At 39.5% G+C, this 18,928-nt stretch overlaps 1 protein-coding gene across 4 annotated transcripts in view; it reads right to left on the reverse strand.

The window, feature by feature from the left end:
• The window catches only part of ARMC3 (armadillo repeat containing 3), an 85,138-nt gene that overhangs the window by 62,884 nt on the left and 3,326 nt on the right, over window positions 1–18,928 (reverse strand). For all 4 annotated transcript variants that reach the window (XM_066384552.1, XM_066384553.1, XM_066384551.1 and 1 more), the window contains exons 2-3: window positions 17,969–18,017; window positions 5,814–5,931 (exon numbers count right to left, since the gene is read on the reverse strand). In XM_066384552.1, coding sequence (XP_066240649.1) covers window positions 5,814–5,931; window positions 17,969–18,016 — 166 coding nt within the window. In that variant the 5' untranslated portion in view covers window position 18,017. The remainder of the gene's footprint in view (window positions 1–5,813; window positions 5,932–17,968; window positions 18,018–18,928) is intronic.

Below are 18,928 nucleotides of genomic sequence, written 5' to 3' on the forward strand. Positions count from 1 at the left end.
TCTACTTTTATGATACAGTATTAATAAAGTAACTCCATCTTTTTTTTGGTTGGTGCTATCATAGGATTTTTTTTCCACCCTTTTACTTTCAAATAATTTGTGTCATTACATTCTAAGTTCATTACTTGGTGGCAGTATATAGTTTGGTCTTGCTTTTTATCCACTATAACACTGTCTTTCTATTAAGTGAAATACAATTTACATTTAATTTGATTTTTAATATGATTAAGTTTAAATCAGCCACCTTGTCATTTGTTTTTATATGTGCCATTATTGCTGTTTACTTTTTCTTTATTTTTCCCTTCTTTGTATAAACTGAATATTTCTTATGATTCCATTTCACTTCTTTCATTGGCTTATTTTATATTATTCTTTGTTCTGTTATTTTACTGGTTCTTTTTTTTTTTTTTTTTTTTTTTTTCATTTTTCTGAAACTGGAAACAGGGAGAGACAGTCAGACAGACCCCTGCATGCACCAGACCGGGATCCACCCGGCACGCCCACCATGGGGCGACGCTCTGCCCACCAGGGGGCAATGCTCTGCCCATCCTGGGCATCGCCATGTTGCAACCAGAGCCACTCTAGCGCCTGAGGCAGAGGCCACAGAGCCATCCCCAGCGCCCGGGCCATCTCTGCTCCAATGGAGCCTTGGCTGCGGGAGGGGAAGAGAGAGACAGAGAAGAAAGCGCGGCGGAGGGGTGGAGAAGCAAATGGGCGCTTCTCCTGTGTGCCCTGGCCGGGAATTGAACCTGGGTCCTCCGCACGCTAGGCCGACGCTCTACTGCTGAGCCAACCGGCCAGGGCATTTTACTGGTTCTTTACAGTCTGTAGTATATCTCCTATGACAGTACTTTTAAGTGGTAGTAAAAGAACCTTACAATAGTATATTTTAATTTTTCCCTTTCTACCTTGGTCTGTTATTGTCATATATCTTTTTTTTTTTTTTTTTTAGCAAATGAGAGAGAGAAAGAGAAATAAACAGACAGGGAAAGACATTGAGGAAGGGAGAGAGATGAGAAGCATCAACTCATAGTTGCACCACCTTAGTTGTTCATTGACTGCTTCCTCATATGTGTATTGACGAGGGGGCTCCAACTGAGCTCCAACCCCTTGCTCAAGCCAGCGACCTTGGGCTCAAGCCAGTGACCTTGAGCTTTAAGTCAGTGACCTTTGGGCTCAAGCCAGTGACCATGGGGCCATGTCTATGATCCCACGCTCTAGCCAAGACCCCACGCTCAAGCTGGTAAGCACATGCTCAAGTTGGGGACCTCAGGGTTTTGAACCTGGGTCCTTAGCATCTCAGGTCAGTGCTCTATCCACTGCACCACCACCTGGTCGGGCTGTCATAATATCTCATACATATGTTTCAGATTGCAAATATATGATTATTATTTTTGTTTAAAATAACCACTTTGTTTTTTAATTGATCTAAATAATAAGAAAATTATCATAAATTATTACTGCTAGTACTATATCTTTATTCTTTGTGTGGACCCATATTCCCAGCTGACACCATTTAGCTTTTCCTTGAACTACCTACTGCACCATAATCAACAGCATGATTCTGCCCTCAGGGAACTGCCCCAGCTTCTGAATGTCTGGAAAGGACTTTATTTCACCTTCCTGAAAAATATTTTTGTGAAATTTCTGTGTTTTAGGTTGAAAGATTTTATTTTTCTTTTAGTACTTTAAAGATGCTAGTTGCCCCATCGACTCCTTGACTTCGATAGTGGTGCTAAACCCGCAGTCAGCCTTATCTCTGTTACTCTGAATGGAACGTCTGTTCTCTGGCTGCTCTAAGATTTTCTCTTTATTACTAGATTTAATCTTCTCTTTATCTCTAGATTTAACTTGGTTGTGATGTGAGTTGGTGTAGTTTTCTTTATATTCACTATGCTTGAGTTTTGAAGAATTTCTTGAAACTGTGGGCTTGCAGTTTTCATCAAATTGGGGAGTATTTCTGGCCATAATTTCTTCAAATATTTTTTCTGTCCTATGCCTTTTTCAGAGATTCTAGGCACACATAAATTGGGTCACTTTTGATTTACTTATTGATTTATATCCTCATTATGGGTTATATTTTCCTGCTTCTTTTTCATGCCCGGACATTTTTTTATTGGATGCCGGACATCGTGTATTTTACCCACTTGGGTAAAATGAATATTTTTGAATTCTAGAAATTTTTTTCTGGGACAGTTACCTGGAAACAATTTGATCCTTTCTGATCTTTCAGAACAGTGCTCAGTCCAGCGCTAATTATTTCTGGCTACTGAGGCAAGACCCATGTGTATTTGGCACAATGGTCCATGCATCTTGAGGCTTTTTGATCTGGCTATGAGAACAAGCACTAATTCTGGCCCTGTGTGGGTACCAGGCACTGTTGCCACTCGTCCTGTAGGGTTCTTTGTCTGACTTCAAGTATTTCACCCACGTGGACATGTTGATCAGTACTCAGCAAATACTTGAGTGGGCAGAGGTAGATTTAACAGTGGGCACACTGGGCATGCACCCTGGGCCCTGACTTCTGAAGGGCCTCACAAAACCCCAACTTTACATTTTTTTCTAATATAAGGGGCTCAATATTTCCTTCTGTGCCTGGGGCCTCAACCGACCTTACTCCACCTCTGTGAGTGGGACCCTTCACAAAGAAGGGTCACTTCCCAGTGCAGTCTTTCCTGTTACCCTGTCCTGAAAGGTCCTGCTGCCTCCGCCCCCGGACTCTCAGGCCTGTCTTCTCAAGTCAGAGGCCCGAGGCGCTCTGCACAGGCTGCTCCTGTGCTGCGGCCTGGAAACTCTAAAATCAGTCATTTGGGGCAGTCACAGGATTTATTTCCTTTGTTTCCTGCCAGTAGTCACTGTCTTTCATTGCCTAATAGAGTTTTGCCAACTGCTACTTCATATATTTTTTCTATTTTATTGGTTGTTGAAGTTAGGGGATAAATCTGGCCTTTTACTCCATCTTGGCCAGAAAGCAAAATCTTATCATTTATCTAAAAAAAAAAAATGCTATTTCAGAGATACTGCTAGTATGAAACACCAGACTAACAATAACTACTGTATTGATTAAACATAAAATACATCCTACCTATTTATTTATCTCATGCCATATAAAATATGATATATAATTGGGTACATATGACAGTTATATGACTTCTGATGACTCAATAAGGCCAAATAAGACTTATGCTACCACAGATACATGATCCCATGTTTCCCTGAAACTGACCCAGAATTCTATGTAACCTGCTTATAAACTCTACCTTCCAGAACCACTCTAGGCTTTGTCTGTATTCCCATGATGACAGTGACATGGTGAGATGAGTATTTTACCATTTGCTAACTGAATAATTTGTTGTTCTCTCACACAAGTCCCCAACCAATGTTTAATGATCATTTCTTTAAGATCAAACTGCTCCTTAGTTTAAAAGGTCTTGTTTAAAAATACCAAGTTACACTAAACTCTTCAAATAGTACTAATTAAAATGTTATACAGTATAATAAAAATCTGATTTTACCATCATTTGGAATAAACTAAAATATAACCATCTTTTATGTTTGTAAATCTTGTATAAATAAATCTCTCATGCCCTGGCCGGTTGGCTCAGCGGTAGAGCGTCAGCCTAGCGTGCGGAGGATCCGGGTTCGATTCCCGGCCAGGGCACACAGGAGAAGCGCCCATTTGCTTCTCCACCCCTCTGCCGCGCTTTCCTCTCTGTCTCTCTCTTCCCCTCCCGCAGCCAAGGCTCCATTGGAGCAAAGATGGCCCGGGCGCTGGGGATGGCTCTGTGGCCTCTGCCTCAGGCGCTAGCTAGAGTGGCTCTGGTCGCAACATGGCGACACCCAGGATGGGCAGAGCATCGCCCCCTGGTGGGCAGAGCGTTGCCCCTGGTGGGCGTGCCGGGTGGATCCCGGTTGGGCGCATGCGGGAGTCTGTCTAACTGTCTCTCCCTGTTTCCAGCTTCAGAAAAATGAAAAAAATAAAAATAAAAATAAATAAATAAATAAATAAATAAATAAATAAATAAATAAATCTCTCATAAACTCTAATTTGTAGCATTTCCAATGTTTTAATAATATTTATTTTTTACAACAGTTTTAGTTTTGCAGAAAAATTACAAAGATAGTGCAGGGAGCTCCCACATATCGCACACCAAGTTTCTCATTATTAAATTTTATATTAGTAGGCACATTTGTTATAATAAATAAGCGACTGCTGATACATGATTATTAATTAAAATCAACAGTTTATTCAGAACTCCCTAGTTTGAGCCCTATGTTCTTTCTCTGTTCCAGGGTCTTAGCTTGGATCCCCCAGGACCGTTTGTTATCATGTATTCTTAGCTCCTCTTAGCTGGCGAGTTTCCCAGACTTTCCTTATTTTGATCGCTGTGACAGGGTTGGAGTACTGGCTAGGTATTTGTACAATGTCCCTGAAGAGACACTGTAGAACTTGAATTTTCTCTTTTTGAGAGGGAGAGAGAGAAAGAGAGAAGATAAAGGAAAGGAGAGGAGAGGGAAGGGGAGGGGAGAGGAGGAGAGAAGAGGGGAGGGGAGGGGAGGGGAGGGGAGGGGAGGGGAGGGAGGGGAGGGGAGAGGAGGGGAGGGAGGGAAGGGGAGGGGAGGGAGGGGAGGGGAGGGGAGGGGTGGAGAGGAGAGGAGAGGAGAGGAGAGTGGTGGAGAGGAGAGGAGAGGAGAGTGGTGGAGAGAAGAGGAGAGGAGAGGAGAGGAGAGGAGAGGAGAGGAGAGGAGAGGAGAGGAGAGGAGAGGAGAGGAGAGGAGAGGAGAGGAAGAAAAGAGATGAGAAACATCAACTCGTAATTGTGTCACTTTAGTTGTTCATTGATTGCTTTCTCATACGTGCCTTGGCCAGGGGCTCCAGCCAAGCTAGTGACCCCTTGCTCAAGCCAACAATCTTGGGCTTAAGCCAGAAACCTTGGTATCATGTTGATGATCCTGCATTCAAGCCAACAAGCCAATGCTCAAGCCTACCAGACTGCACTGAAGTTGGCAACCTCGGGGTTTCTAATCTGGGACCTTGGCATCCTGGGTCCACATTCTATCCACTGTGCCACAACCAGTCAAGAGGAACTTGATTTTCTTTTTAAACCACAGACTAGGGTTATAGGTTTTGAGAGAAAATAACACAGAAGTGCTACTTTCATTATATTGTGTCAAGGACACAATAAGACATGATTACAAGTTTATCAATAACATAACTTATCACTGTAGATGCTGATATTGATCATCTGGCTAAATTAGTTTGTCAGACTTCTCCACTACAGGCTTACTCTTTCCCCCGTTTCCATACTGTCCTCTGGAAAGAAGGCACTATGCACAACCTACACCCAAAGAAGTTCTATTTTGTTTCTTTGAGGGCAGAGTATCTACATAAGTTATTCAGAATTCTTCTGCATGGGATATTTGTCTTTTCTTTTTCATTTATTCATTGAAGTATAGGCTTATGAATATTTATTTTCTACTTTGGGTTATAACCCAATACTACTATACTTTGTTAATCAAATTGTTCTGACTTTGACCACTGGGGAACTCTTTTCAGCTCCTGTCACATTTATAATTTTTTAAACTACAATAAAACATTCAAAATGACTCTTCTACCCAGTGACAAAATGACTCCTTAAGATTAAGTTAGGTCCTTAGGGAGATACATCACTTTCAGGTCGTGCATTAAACGATATTCCAGTTGTCTGAAAGAATTCATCTGACAGAAGGGAGTTAAAGACGGGGAGAAAAGTACCCCTTCTGGAGTAAATATTTTAAGCAACTAATAAAAAGATAAATTGAAAAATCCAAACCTTTTAAAGCAAATTTATAAATGGCTTCACATGCTTTGGCCAATATTTCTTCTTCTGGAGAATTAAGCAATAACACCACAGTTGCTACTTCTTTGCTTTCGATTGTTAATGGATCAAACTGAAATGCAGAGAGAAAAATGTCAGGTTCACATTTGAGCTTTAAAAAGCACATAAAAAATGAATGGTTTCCTGAGACTTAAAAAGAACACAGCCTTACAAAAAGGATGTGTTCACTGCCCAGTAAGTGCATTGTAAAGTTTACGTTTAAAAAAACATCACTAATACAGGAACAGCTATCAACATTGACAGCTTTGGAACACCTGGCGTATGGCGGAAAGAGCAGTGTTTTGGAATCCGGCAGACTTAGTCTCTCAATCTGGCCATGTGGCATCAAACAAATTACTTAAGCTGCTAGAATTTTTAGTTTCCTTTTCTGTGTAATGGGTATAATAATATAGAATTAGAGATCACATATGTAAAGCACTGAACACATTGTCTGGTACATAATAGATGCTCGTTAAATAATATACATTAGTAGAATTCTTAATCAATTCACAAGAATCCTTGAGCACCTGTGTATACTGGATGCCCTGACAGCCTCAGTAATCAGTACCTGCTTTCTGACTGCTCCACTCTTTCTGGAAAGACAGCAATTACACAGGTAAAACCATTTAAAAGCAATAGAAAAACAACATATAATAAAATGTAAAATTGGACAAAATCTGAAACAGAAGAAATGGTAATATAAGGAAAAAAACAGGAATCTAAGAAGACCTGAATCCCACTGTGAGATCTTGAGAATTCATGTGCAGCTGAACAGACTCATGACATCTGTAGATTTCCTTTGCCAGGAGAAAATAAATTAGTTCACTATTTTTCTTCCATTTCCAGAGACTGGTAGAGGAGAGTGTTCTGCTTATGTTAAAGAAAATAAATAAATTTCAAAGCTTTATCAGGTTCTTTGTGTTGGCTCTTCCTAAATTGATAACTTACAGTGTTTTGGGTTGTAACAAACATTGATGTTTAGTTATAGGTAGGGGATCGAGAGATAGATCACTCTGAATAAGGAAACATACTTGTGTGAGGTTGAAGCAGTGAAGCAGACAGCATGAGAAATGACCTGAAAGGACATGGCTGTAATAAAAGTCCCCCTTAGAGGGGAAACAGCTGTTGGATGTTAGGGCAGCATTATCTAACACCCAAATGAACGTCATTTGTGTATGTCTCACTCTATACTAGAAGCTGTAAAAGGTACAAAAGTCATGTTGTTCGTTATCAAGCCTCTTAGACTCTTGTAAGACAGACAAATTTGCAGTAAAAGTATACCATATACACCAGGCTTATGGCACTTGTAGGTTTCCAGTGACGTGACCAGTGGAAAAAAAAAATGGCCCCTCGCAGAGCCCAGAACGCCGGCTAGGATGCTGGCTGCAACACTGACCAGGAAAACATGAGGACCTTCCTTTAGGGAAGACTTCAAAAATAGGTGGGAATTAGACATGAGAACTATATTAGTTAGGTATTAAAAGGTAGCCCAGAAAGCCAGAAGGCTTGGGGTTATCTGGGTTAAAAATGTGGCTTACTGATCACCTCTTTTTCGATCTGAAAAATTAGGGAGTTGGATTATATCTCTTAGATCTGTTCCAGATATAAAAGTCTTGGATTCTAGGAAGTAAAGAAACATATGACAGCAACAATAAATGTTGTGATAAGGAAGGGGAAATTACCATGAATTGGAGTAAATGGAGAAAGGTCCACAGAGGTGGTAGAATTTTAGATACACCTGGAAGAATAGATAAAATGGAGTAAGCAGGTTGAGATAAGGAGGAAGGCTATTAACAGGGGGAAAACAATACCTAAAAGGTTTAAAAGAGGAATGAATGTTATATTTATGATGATAAAAACAGGAGCTTGACTAAATAGAAAATATATAATAGAAAGCAGAAATAATATTGAATAATAAGGAAAGATGAAATCTCAGCAAATGACTTAGCCCCTCCCTTCTCCCAACTTTCTATTGAAGATAATCAACAATGTTCAAAGGGAAAAGGATTATGACACTAGAAATTTGTATCTGACTAATTGACCACTCATACACGGAAAAGACATATTCAGGCATTCACAGACTCAACACATATATCAACTATACACTCAAATTACTTGGCAAATACTCCAGCCAGAACTGGGAAAGACAAAATATAAAAACAATTGTGGGCCCTGGCCGGTTGGCTCAGCGGTAGAGCGTCGGCCTGGTGTATGGGGGACCCGGGTTCGATTCCCAGCCAGGGCACATAGGAGAAGCGCCCATTTGCTTCTCCACACCCCCCCTTCCTCTCTGTCTCTCTCTTCCCCTCCCGCAGCCAAGGCTCCATTGGAGCAAAGATGGCCCGGGCACTGGGGATGGCTCCTTGGCCTCTGCCCCAGGCGCTAGAGTGGCTCTGGTCGCAGCAGAGCGATGCCCTGGAGGGGCAGAGCATTGCCCCCTGGTGGGCAGAGCATCGCCCCTGGTGGGCGTGCCGGGTGGATCCCGGTCGGGCGCATGTGGGAGTCTGTCTGACTGTCTCTCCCCGTTTCCAGCTTCAGAAAAAAAACAAAACAAAACAAAACAAAAACAATTGTGGTGGGTTGATACAGTAAAATGCATAGTTAAATTGAAAGATAATGATGTTGTGAATCATAATATAAGTCTTAAAAAAGGATTCCTGAAGTAATGCTGACACATTATAAGAAAAAAAAAAAAAAGCTAGATTATAAGAAAAAAAAAAAGCTAGATTCTAGGTTCTTCTCAATAAAACACAGGTAAAGGTAATTTTTGGTAAAGAGGTTGTTGCCTGGTTATTAGTTATTTTTTACACTGATAGTAAATTACAGGTTTAGATATCTGTATTTAAAGGCTACAGATGAGTAGTAGAGTCCTAAGTTATCCAAAAGGAAGGTGAACAAAGTCAAGTTCCTCAGTTCAGAAACAAAGAAAATATCTAAAAATATAGCATGAAATTACAGCAAAGAAAAACCAAAAATTTAATGTAAAATGATAGAAATAAAATAAAATATATCCATGTGCAAAATAATTAATAGGGTAAATAAATCTCATTAAGATTGTCAGATTGGGTTACAAAGTAAAATCTACTCTGTTTTTTGTATATTGACAGATATTTCTTCCACTTGATCTTTCATAATACAACACCTCTCTGACCAGAATATAGAACACTTTTATCATCCCTGAATATTTCCTCACACTCCTTCCCCAAAACCTTCTCAGAAAGATAACCATTATTCCAACTTTAAAATCATCACTTAGTTTTTCCAGTCCTTAAACTCCATGTAAATTAAATTACACAGCATGAATTCCTTCACGTCTGCCTTCTTAAGCTCAGCACAGTATCTCTGAGATTCGGTCTCATTTTTGTATCATTAAGCCATACATTTTATGGCTATATGGTATTCCAATGTATGTATATGCCAGTTTGCTTCTTTTATTTCAGTTTGAGACTATCATGAATAAAGCTGTAATGAAGAGTCTTGCTTATGTCTTTTTGTGGACATTAGCCTTCATTTCGTTGGGGTATATAGAGGAATAAAGCTGATGAGTCATAGGGTAGACATATATTTACCTTTCACAGTTACTGGTGAACTGTTTTCTAAAGTGGTTTTATCAATTTACACTCCCACAACTATGAATACGAGTTCTGCATCCTCACTAACATTTGATACTACCACCCTTTTTAAAAAAAAAAAAAATTGATTTTATAGAGAGAGGAAGGGAGAGAAAGAGAGACATGGATCTGTTGTTCCTCTTACGTATGCATTCATTGATTGATTCCTGCATGTGCCCTGACTGGGGGTCATACCCGCAACCTTGGCATATCAGGACGATGCTCTAACTGAGCTACCCGGCATTTGGTAGTCTCAGTCTTTTTAATTTGTCTTTCCACAACTCTTTCTATTTTAACCTTTGAAGTAAAATGAACATTCTGTATGTCCTCGTGCCTCCTGACCATCCAGAGTACAAAATTTTTATTTTAAAAATGTGTAAGTCAACACTTAAAAAAGGCAACTGTATGTTCTTCTTGTTTCCATAAATTGGTTATCAAACAAACATGATTTTAAGTTAATAAAACCGTAACTGGAACTAATTTCATTTTTAAAAAAAATCACTCCCAGATGTCAGCGAGCATGAAAAAAATCCACTACTCAAAGGGTTAAAATCCATTTGCTTGTTATAGTTGTTACAGTGGGAGAAATGCCCTCCTCATCCCACTGCTACTACATCCTATCCACAAGCAGGAATGTTCTCATTGCTTTTAAAACTTCTCTTTGGCCTCTTCTATTTAATTCTGACTCAGTAGCATCCACCTATAATTCACCTTTGTCTTCTGCTATTGTGCTTGATATGCCACCAGTTTTTATTTACCTGTTCACTTTTCCCTCTTAGCACCTACAATGTTCAGACTTAAAGGGTTTTTCAGTAGCCAATAAGCACATGATGAAAGATACAGCTTCATTATTCTGCTACTACCACTACAGGTATCCTTCCGTTTCTTTTTCTTCTTCTTCTTTTTTTTAAGTGAGAGGAAGAGAGATAGGGAGACAGACTCCCACATGCATCCTGACCAGTATCCACCTGGCAACTCCCTCCCCCCCCCAAACCCCGCCATGGGACCACAGCCTGAATCAACTGAGTTATCCTCAGCACCTGAGGCAGATGCTCAGACCAACTGAGCCACTGGCTGCGGGAAAGGAAGAGGGAGAAAAGGGGAAAAGGGAGGGAAGAGAAGCAGATGGTCGCTTCTCATGTGTGCCCTGACCAGGGATCAAACCCCGGATGTCCACATGCCAGGCCAATGCTCTATCCACTGAGCCAGCCAGCCAGGATCCTTCAGTTTTATTGGGATCTCCAACTATTTCTTTCCTCTACTTTCACTTCATCAGCTTCTCATTTCTTCAATTCTTGTACTGCTTAGATTTATGATCTATTATTTTAATAATAATCCTGTCAAACCTTAAATCATCTTGTCCCTCTGTCTTTCCATCAAATCAATTTTAGAAAACCCAAACCATGAATGAACAGTACTATGTGCTTTCTTTGTATTTGCACCCTATCATCCGTCACAGTCAAAAATTTTATGAACTACTTTGTTTTCTTCATTTTCTCACTCCACCGTCCTTGTAAACATCTCCTATCTGACTCTTCACCTTCATCAACTCACCAAAATAGTTTCCACTAAGGCCATCATCAATGACCACCATGTCACCTACCACTTATTGATAGTTTTATTTCATTTCTAGAGAATTAAAATAGTAAACTAAAACTTGGGATAATAAAACAATACTTGAAATATAGAAACTTATGGCTTAATTAATAGGTCTCCATCTTCCTGGATACATTTTCTATTGTTTCATTCATGGCAGTCTGGGTGTTCAACACCCTTGGGCTTTCCTTTCTTTCCCACAGCTATATTCCTCTGAATTTCTATATGATAGCATTTAACATACCACACTGTTCATTTTACATGTCTACTTCAGTATGTTTTACCGTAATTTACTCAGGTATGTAGTCCAAGAACCTTGAAACATCTCAACTCCTCTCCTTCTCACACCCCACATCCAACCCATCAGCAAATTCAGTCAAATCTACCATCAGCATGTGTCTTCACTCTGGCCATTTCTCACTCTTTCCACAGTGACCACCCAGTCCTACTGGCCCTGCTATATTAACCTTCAAATTGGTATTGCAGTTTTCACTTTTTTTTGCATTGTATTGCAAAAAATGATCTTATTTTTTGTTTGTTTCAAACATAGCTTAGTTGTTGCTTGTTCTCTATTTGTAACCTTCCAATGGGTTCCTTTTTTTGAACATTAGGGGAAAAATCTAACCTCCTTACCTTAGCCCAAAAGACCCTGTACGATCAGTACCATCCCACCAGCCTTGGGACTCACCCCCAGACTCCTTGCTTACTAATCTCCAGGCATACCAACTTTCTTGGCATTCCTCAAACATACTGAGTCAGGCCTTAGTTATTATTGCTCGGCTAGGGTACTTTCACCCAGGTATTTGCATAGCAGATTCCTTCACTTTATTTAAGTCTTACTCAGATGTGACCCCACCAGGAAGGCTTGCCCCGACTCAGATACTGTTTAAAGTGATGTCGATCCCATCACTCTCCATCCCGCATCTTACTTTCTCTTTATGGATCTCATCACTAGCTGAATTATGTTATTATTTATTAACTGACTGTTTCCCCCACTGGGATGAAAGCTGCCCTTGAGGTCTGAACTTTGGTTTTTTTCTCATGAATGTGCCCAAAATGTAAAACAATATTTGTTCAATAAATGAATGAATTTCTTCAGGCAAATGACTATGTTATTTCTCCATCTCCATTCCGTAGAATAAATGTGGGGTATGGAAACTCAGTAAATATAAAGTGCCTCTGGAGCTTCCTTTTTTCGGGTTCTGGCCTTAAGTACCTTAACTGTGTATTGTCTGTTGATGTGAGGAGAGCAGGCTCTACATCAGAGATTCGTGAAATCATCAGTGTGCTGCTCTAGGGATACCTTCTCCCACTGAAATTATATGTAACACTTCTGGTGTGCATTTTTGTGAGGAGAGCCCACAGTTACCATCTTGCTCTCATGAGGTCGCTGACTCCCTACCCAACCTTGAGAATCATACACTTGGATCAGTGTTACAGCTGCAAACAGTCCCCTGATGTTCTGGAGTTACCTTCTCCATCAACCCCCACTCAGAACAAATTCCCCTTCCATTTTAGGACATTCACTTCAGAGCCTTCTGACATTTCATTATTTTTAAAGCTGATTTTATAAAGATGTGAATAAATGTACTATGTTGAAACATGGATATGTCATGATTTTCAGAATGACTACAATTCTCAAAGGAGTAGAGCACATAAAAATATATTTATCTTTTTAAATTATTATTATTATTGAGAGGTAGGGAGGCAGAGACAGACACCCACATGCACCCCAACTGGTATCCACTGGCAAGCCCCTGCCAGGTGATGCTGTGCCCGGCTGAGCTGTAGCTCGGTTGCTCCGCAAGCTATTTTAGCGTGTAAAGCGGAGGCAGTGCCCAGGGCCAACGTTGCTCGACCATTTGAGCCATTGCTGCCAAAGGGGAAAAGAGAGAGAGAGAGATAAAGAAGGGGGAGGGGGGAGGGGGGAGAAAGAGATGGTCGCTTATCCTGAGTGCCCTGACGAGGAATCAAACCCAGGACTTCCACACACCGGGCCAACACTCTACCACTGAACCAACCAGCCAGGGCCTGAAAATACATTTAAACAACAACAATAATAAGTATCTTTCATTCCTCTTCAAGGGTTTAGAAAACACTTCAGTATTTTGCCACATCTTCTGCTCACTATTAAGGAAAGGGTAGGATGGCATCTGAAAAGCTTCAAGTGACTGAGATTGTCAGAGCTCCAAACGAAAGAGCTGTCAAAGGAGGAGAAATACCCATTCTTGGCAGAGAGTGGAGAAACTTGGCAGACACTTGTTTCTCCTACAGAGCTACAGCATTATAGTAATTTTTATGAAAAAAGATGCTGAGAATAAAACGATAGCTCTAACAGAATGCCGCACTACTAAATAAATAATACTGTGCTGTGATTACATGTTCCATCTGCTTTCCTGTGAGAGACTCACAATCAGTCACCAACAAGCTGCTTGTGAAATTATAATTTCATGCTCTGCACAAAGTAAATAATGACCAAAAATTATTTACAAAAAAAGAATGAAAGAAAGGGGAAGCATTTCAACTAAGCTTTGAATTTTAAGCTCAGTCAATCAGAGAAGCCATAGGTTTATGGAGAAACTTTTATACGTCTGTGAAGAAAGTAAGACACTGTCTAGGACAGTTTGTCCAGTAGAACTTTGATGTGGACATGCTGATTCCGCACTTTCCAATGTGGCAGCCACAGCCACATGTGACACTTAAGTACATGAAGTGTAACTAATATGACTGAGAAACTGAATTTTTACTTTTTATTTTATTTATTTATTTATTTATTTATTTATTTATTTATTAGAGAGGAGAGAGAGAGGGAGAGAGAGAAACAGAGAGAGAGAAGGGTGGAGGAGCTGGAAGCATCAACTCCCATATGTGCCTTGACCAGGCAAGCCCAGGGTTTCGAACCGGCGACCTCAGCATTTCCAGGTCGACACTTTATCCACTCCGCCACCACAGGTCAGGCCTATTTTTACTTTTTTATTGTAAATTTTAATTAACATAATTTTTATAATTTTAAATTTAAATAATCTCATGTGACTAGTGGTTACTGGATTAGCACAAGTCTAAAAGGTCACAAAATTACAAAGTGAAAAGTAGATATATCGTGACAGGTAAATGATTTTTCTGGTGCTGGTAAGTGCAAATACAAGGATTCTTTGATCTCTACTGGAAGGTGTTGACCACATCACTGGTTTCAGGTCACAGGAACCAATTATGCAGAGAAAGAAAAACACATATGGAAGGAGCAGACAGTGCCGTTCTAGTAGAAACTTTTAGTTAGAAACTACAGCCCTGGCCGGTTGGCTCAGCGGTAGAGCGTCGGCCTAGCGTGCGGAGGACCCGGGTTCGATTCCCGGCCAGGGCACATAGGAGAAGCGCCCATTTGCTTCTCCACCCCTCCGCCGCGCTTTCCTCTCTGTCTCTCTCTTCCCCTCCTGCAGCCAAGGCTCCATTGGAGCAAAGATGGCCCGGGCGCTGGGGATGGCTCCTCGGCCTCTGCCCCAGGCGCTAGAGTGGCTCTGGTCGCAATATGGCGACGCCCAGGATGGGCAGAGCATCGCCCCCTGGTGGGCAGAGCATCGCCCCTGGTGGGCGTGCCGGGTGGATCCCGGTCGGGCGCATGCGGGAGTCTGTCTGACTGTCTCTCCCTGTTTCCAGCTTCAGAAAAATGAAAAAAATAAAAAAAATAAAAAAAAAAAAAAAAAAAAAAAAAGAAACTACAGAGATACCAGTTTAAATCTGCTAAAATGTGTTAAGGTTACTATGAGAACAATTAGTTTGGCCTCTGGTTTGCTTTGCAACATGATTCAAAGTAACAAACATTGAGAGCAAGGTGAGCAAGCTAATTATTACTTATGCAGCTTCATATATGTGTATTATTTATGAATTTATACTCTATGTCTTATTCCTGCTGGCTGGTTTATCTGTGATGAAGAAGAAAGATGGGATAATAAGTCACCATGATGCTTCATTTCTACGAAAATATCTGTGACAGTTTTGACAGTCTCTGACAAAGTTTTAAAGGTTGAGTTCTGAGGCTGATGAAGAAGGTTCAGAAGTAACAAGCCCAGGAGACATCTCAGTATTTCAAAGAACTGGGTTTGGTTGCCCAGGTGAAGGAGCAGGTTCTACTATTGTGTGTTGCTCTGATTCAATACTCACCAAGCCTAGCTTCCCCTAAGCACTTAACTAGGGAGAGAAGGTGGTGACCCATTAACATAAATGTTTAGTTGATATTAATCATTGATATTCCAGAGCCAGGTCATAGCCTCTGAGAGTTTAGATACTGCGATTCATCCACTGAAGCTCAGTGGCCTCTGAAATATTAAGAGAATAAAATTGCCATGCTCGTAAACTTGAAGACCTGACCGTGAATCATGATGATCACACACTAGGCCTAAGAGAACTTGAGTGGCCAGCTGGTCTTCCACATCTGATCACCTGTCTCCTTTCAAAGTTCAAACTCCTACAGTTATGTAGAATGACAAACAGTACCCTCAACTATATCATTAATAATAACAGCATTTACTAAGTTCTTAACTAGTGCCAGGCACTGTCTCAGCATCTTCATTGATCTAACCTTGCCACACTTCTCTGAGTAGATATTAAGTGAATGTCCTGTGAAGTGGATATCATTGCATCCTCACTTGGGTATACTGAGGGATTTTTGCACCAGATCATGGATGGTGGAAGACAGAGTAAGGATTCCGACTCTGGCACTTTAACTCCAGAGCCTTACTCTTCATTGCTGAATATCTTGCTTTATACTAAATATTGTCTACTAAGGTCATTTCTGTTAGTAATTCTTTTATGTAATAATTCCACAGGATGTTTTCCTTTTACTATCGCATCACAAACAGCCTTTCAGCCAGACATGGAAATGATCTGGGAAGGCAGAATACAGCTGGATTGGTGGTTTAAGCCATATCTTCCCACTTCTAGGCCTCGTCTTAGCTAGTGTTCCCTTTTATGAGAAGAAATAAAGACCAATATGCACAGATGTTTTGACAAGAAAAATATTAAGAAAAGCAAAGGGAGCTTTTGTTTTAACCGTATCACCAAACACTCTTCTCTCTGTCCCTGGTACCCATTTTAACCAGTAGATGAAAGACTAATGAAAACAAAAATCTTTGACATGTACTATTTGACTAGAATGTTCATGGCTGCATAATTTATAATACCCAAAATGAGAAACCACTCAAAATGCCTATCAATGCTAATATTGATAGGTAAGATGAGGTATATTATATTCACAGATGTTATACAGGAATAAGAAAAAAATCACAATTATATACAACACTATGGATAAATCTCAAAAATGTACTATTGAACAGAAGTCAGATAAGAGAGAATATACTTTATGGTTTCATTTATATAGTTCAAATACAGGCCACGCTAAGTGATGATGTTAGAGTCCTTGGGGAGATGGAGGAGAATGGAGGGATTTCTGTGAGACTGGTTATGTTCTGTTTTTGATCTGGGTGCTGGTTATATAGTTGTGTTCATTGTGTAAAATGTAATTAAGCTCTATTTTTTGTGTACTTTTCTGTATATGTATTAGGCTTCAATAAAAAGTTTAAAATTGGAGAAAAAATAAAATAAAATATTTGGAAACAATGTTTCTAGGAAATATATAAAAATTAAAACTACCATTAGTTAACACACAAAAGTTTGTTTTCTCAGTTATGTATCCTTCTTTTAAATATGGTTTACATTTATAATTTGTACATCAAATCTTGACTAAACTATGAAGTAGTATACCTTGTAACAAATTCCAAGTCAGATACCTTAAATTGTAGTATACTGTTTCAAAGTGTTAGAAGTTACAAGATAGAAAGGTGATTAGATATTTTAATATTACTGTATCAACTTTTTAGCATGAAGTCAGAGTAGGAGAAAGATAGAAAGACCCTGGGGAAAAGGGGTAATCAGAGACCACTGGTGATTGTTATGCATGCTCTTGGCTGCCTGCAAGGCTGTTGTAAACTGAGGAAGCAAGAGCTAGATTTTTGTCAAAGCTAGGATTTGAATGATGTCTCAAGACTGGATTGTGTCCCTCCAAGGACTAGGGCAGAGGACAATACCAGCAAGACAATCATAAAATTACAGAAAGTGTCTTAGACAAATATAGCCATCAGTTAATAGTCCCTTAATTCTAATCAAAAAGTATTTGTTATAAAGTACTGTGTTCATGAGTTCACTTTCTAGTAGTAAGATGTCAATAATGGTCTTCTGCAGCAAAATGAGAGGTAATGCAAACCTAGAATGCAATGAATAAATAAGAGAATTTGTAATGTTTTCAGAGTATGTCTAAAGGAGAAAAGCCGGACTGAACAAAATACATCAGAATACCATAATAAGCATCTGTGCAAAGCTTTCTTATACCTGGCTGATAAGTGCTTCCACAGCCTCTGAGCCTCTGTTCCCAGTTGTATTGAAGGATCATATATAAGAAGTTACACAGTGGTGTGTGTGTGTGTGTGTGTGTGTGTGTGTGTGTGTGTGTGTGTAACAACCTTATATACATACCTAATAGCTATAGCATATAACTTCCAGTTCATTTTGAAAATTCGCTTGGATAATTAACATTAATACAGACCGGCAAATGTAAAGTATTTAAAAGAACAAACCAAAACTATTTATTCATTAACTTGGCTTATAAACATGCTATCCACATACTGGAAAAGCTAATAATCACTCTCTAATTGCGCTAATTATATAATGACAATGTTGTAAATGTTTGTTTATATAAATATTAGATTTCTTTGACTAATCTTATCATTAGTCAGACTTTGGATTTTCGCCACCATGTACTCATGTATATGCTGGTACGTGCCAAACTGTTTGAACAATTTATTTTTAAAACTGCTTGTTAATGTGCGACTAGTATTCAAATCAGAGACTTACCACGTCCTTAGGAGGGGGTTCTGCTTCCTTCTTTACCTTTTTACCCATTCTGAGAAAAGAAGCAACAAATGGTTAAAGTATCATTTATATATTATGTATATATGTACAAATTTCTCAGTTACCTATGTCCTTACAAGATTCATTTCCTTTAAATTTTACCTAAAAAGAGACATATAGAAATTATTGCTCATGTACAAATATGTTAATTACATCCCTATCCAAACAATAAGTTTAAAGGAACTTATTAATAAGAGTGTTGGGCATTCCAGTGTTCTGGCTTCCAGTGGAAAGGAAGTGGATATATTAGTGACATAGCTTTTACTTTTTAACTTACTGTGCTGATAGCTCACTGATGTGGGTTTGGGAAACAAAGTGCAAGTTACTTTTGAGATCTGCAAGAATGTTTTGCCACAAAAGGTAAGATTTTTGTCTGCTTTCTTAAATTGACCTATCCAAGCACCCAGGACAGTGTCTGGTACTTAATAAACATTCATAATTTATCAAAATAATTAACTCTGCTTTTCCTGGGAGTAATGATTTTGTGAATTATATCAAAGATCTACCAACCCCAGATGAACATTTGTGTCATTTTCCCAGATAACAAAGTTTTTCTGATATAATCCATAGCTCCAAAAGTCATTGAGAATCTAAAGAAACGTCGTTTTGGGAAACTGGATTACTCCTTGCAAGAGTACTCCTTTTCCACCTGCCCTCATGTTTACAGGCCTTTGTGGAAAAAAGTCCAAAGAATAGTTGCCATAGTTGATGCACCACCGAGAAATAACTCCACCTAAGTACAGAAAGCTTTCTAAGATGTTCGTGACTGTGAGACTAACTCTAGAAATCTTTAAAATGTTCTCCAATAAGAGTTTGTGGGATTATATTTGTCATTAGGCAATCTCCAATGATATATTCTAGCTTCAAGAGAAATCCTTGGAAACTCTACAATGTCACGGTTAG

The sequence above is a fragment of the Saccopteryx leptura genome, chromosome 5 (genome assembly GCF_036850995.1).
Source record: "Saccopteryx leptura isolate mSacLep1 chromosome 5, mSacLep1_pri_phased_curated, whole genome shotgun sequence".
Taxonomy (NCBI): Eukaryota; Metazoa; Chordata; class Mammalia; order Chiroptera; family Emballonuridae; genus Saccopteryx; species Saccopteryx leptura.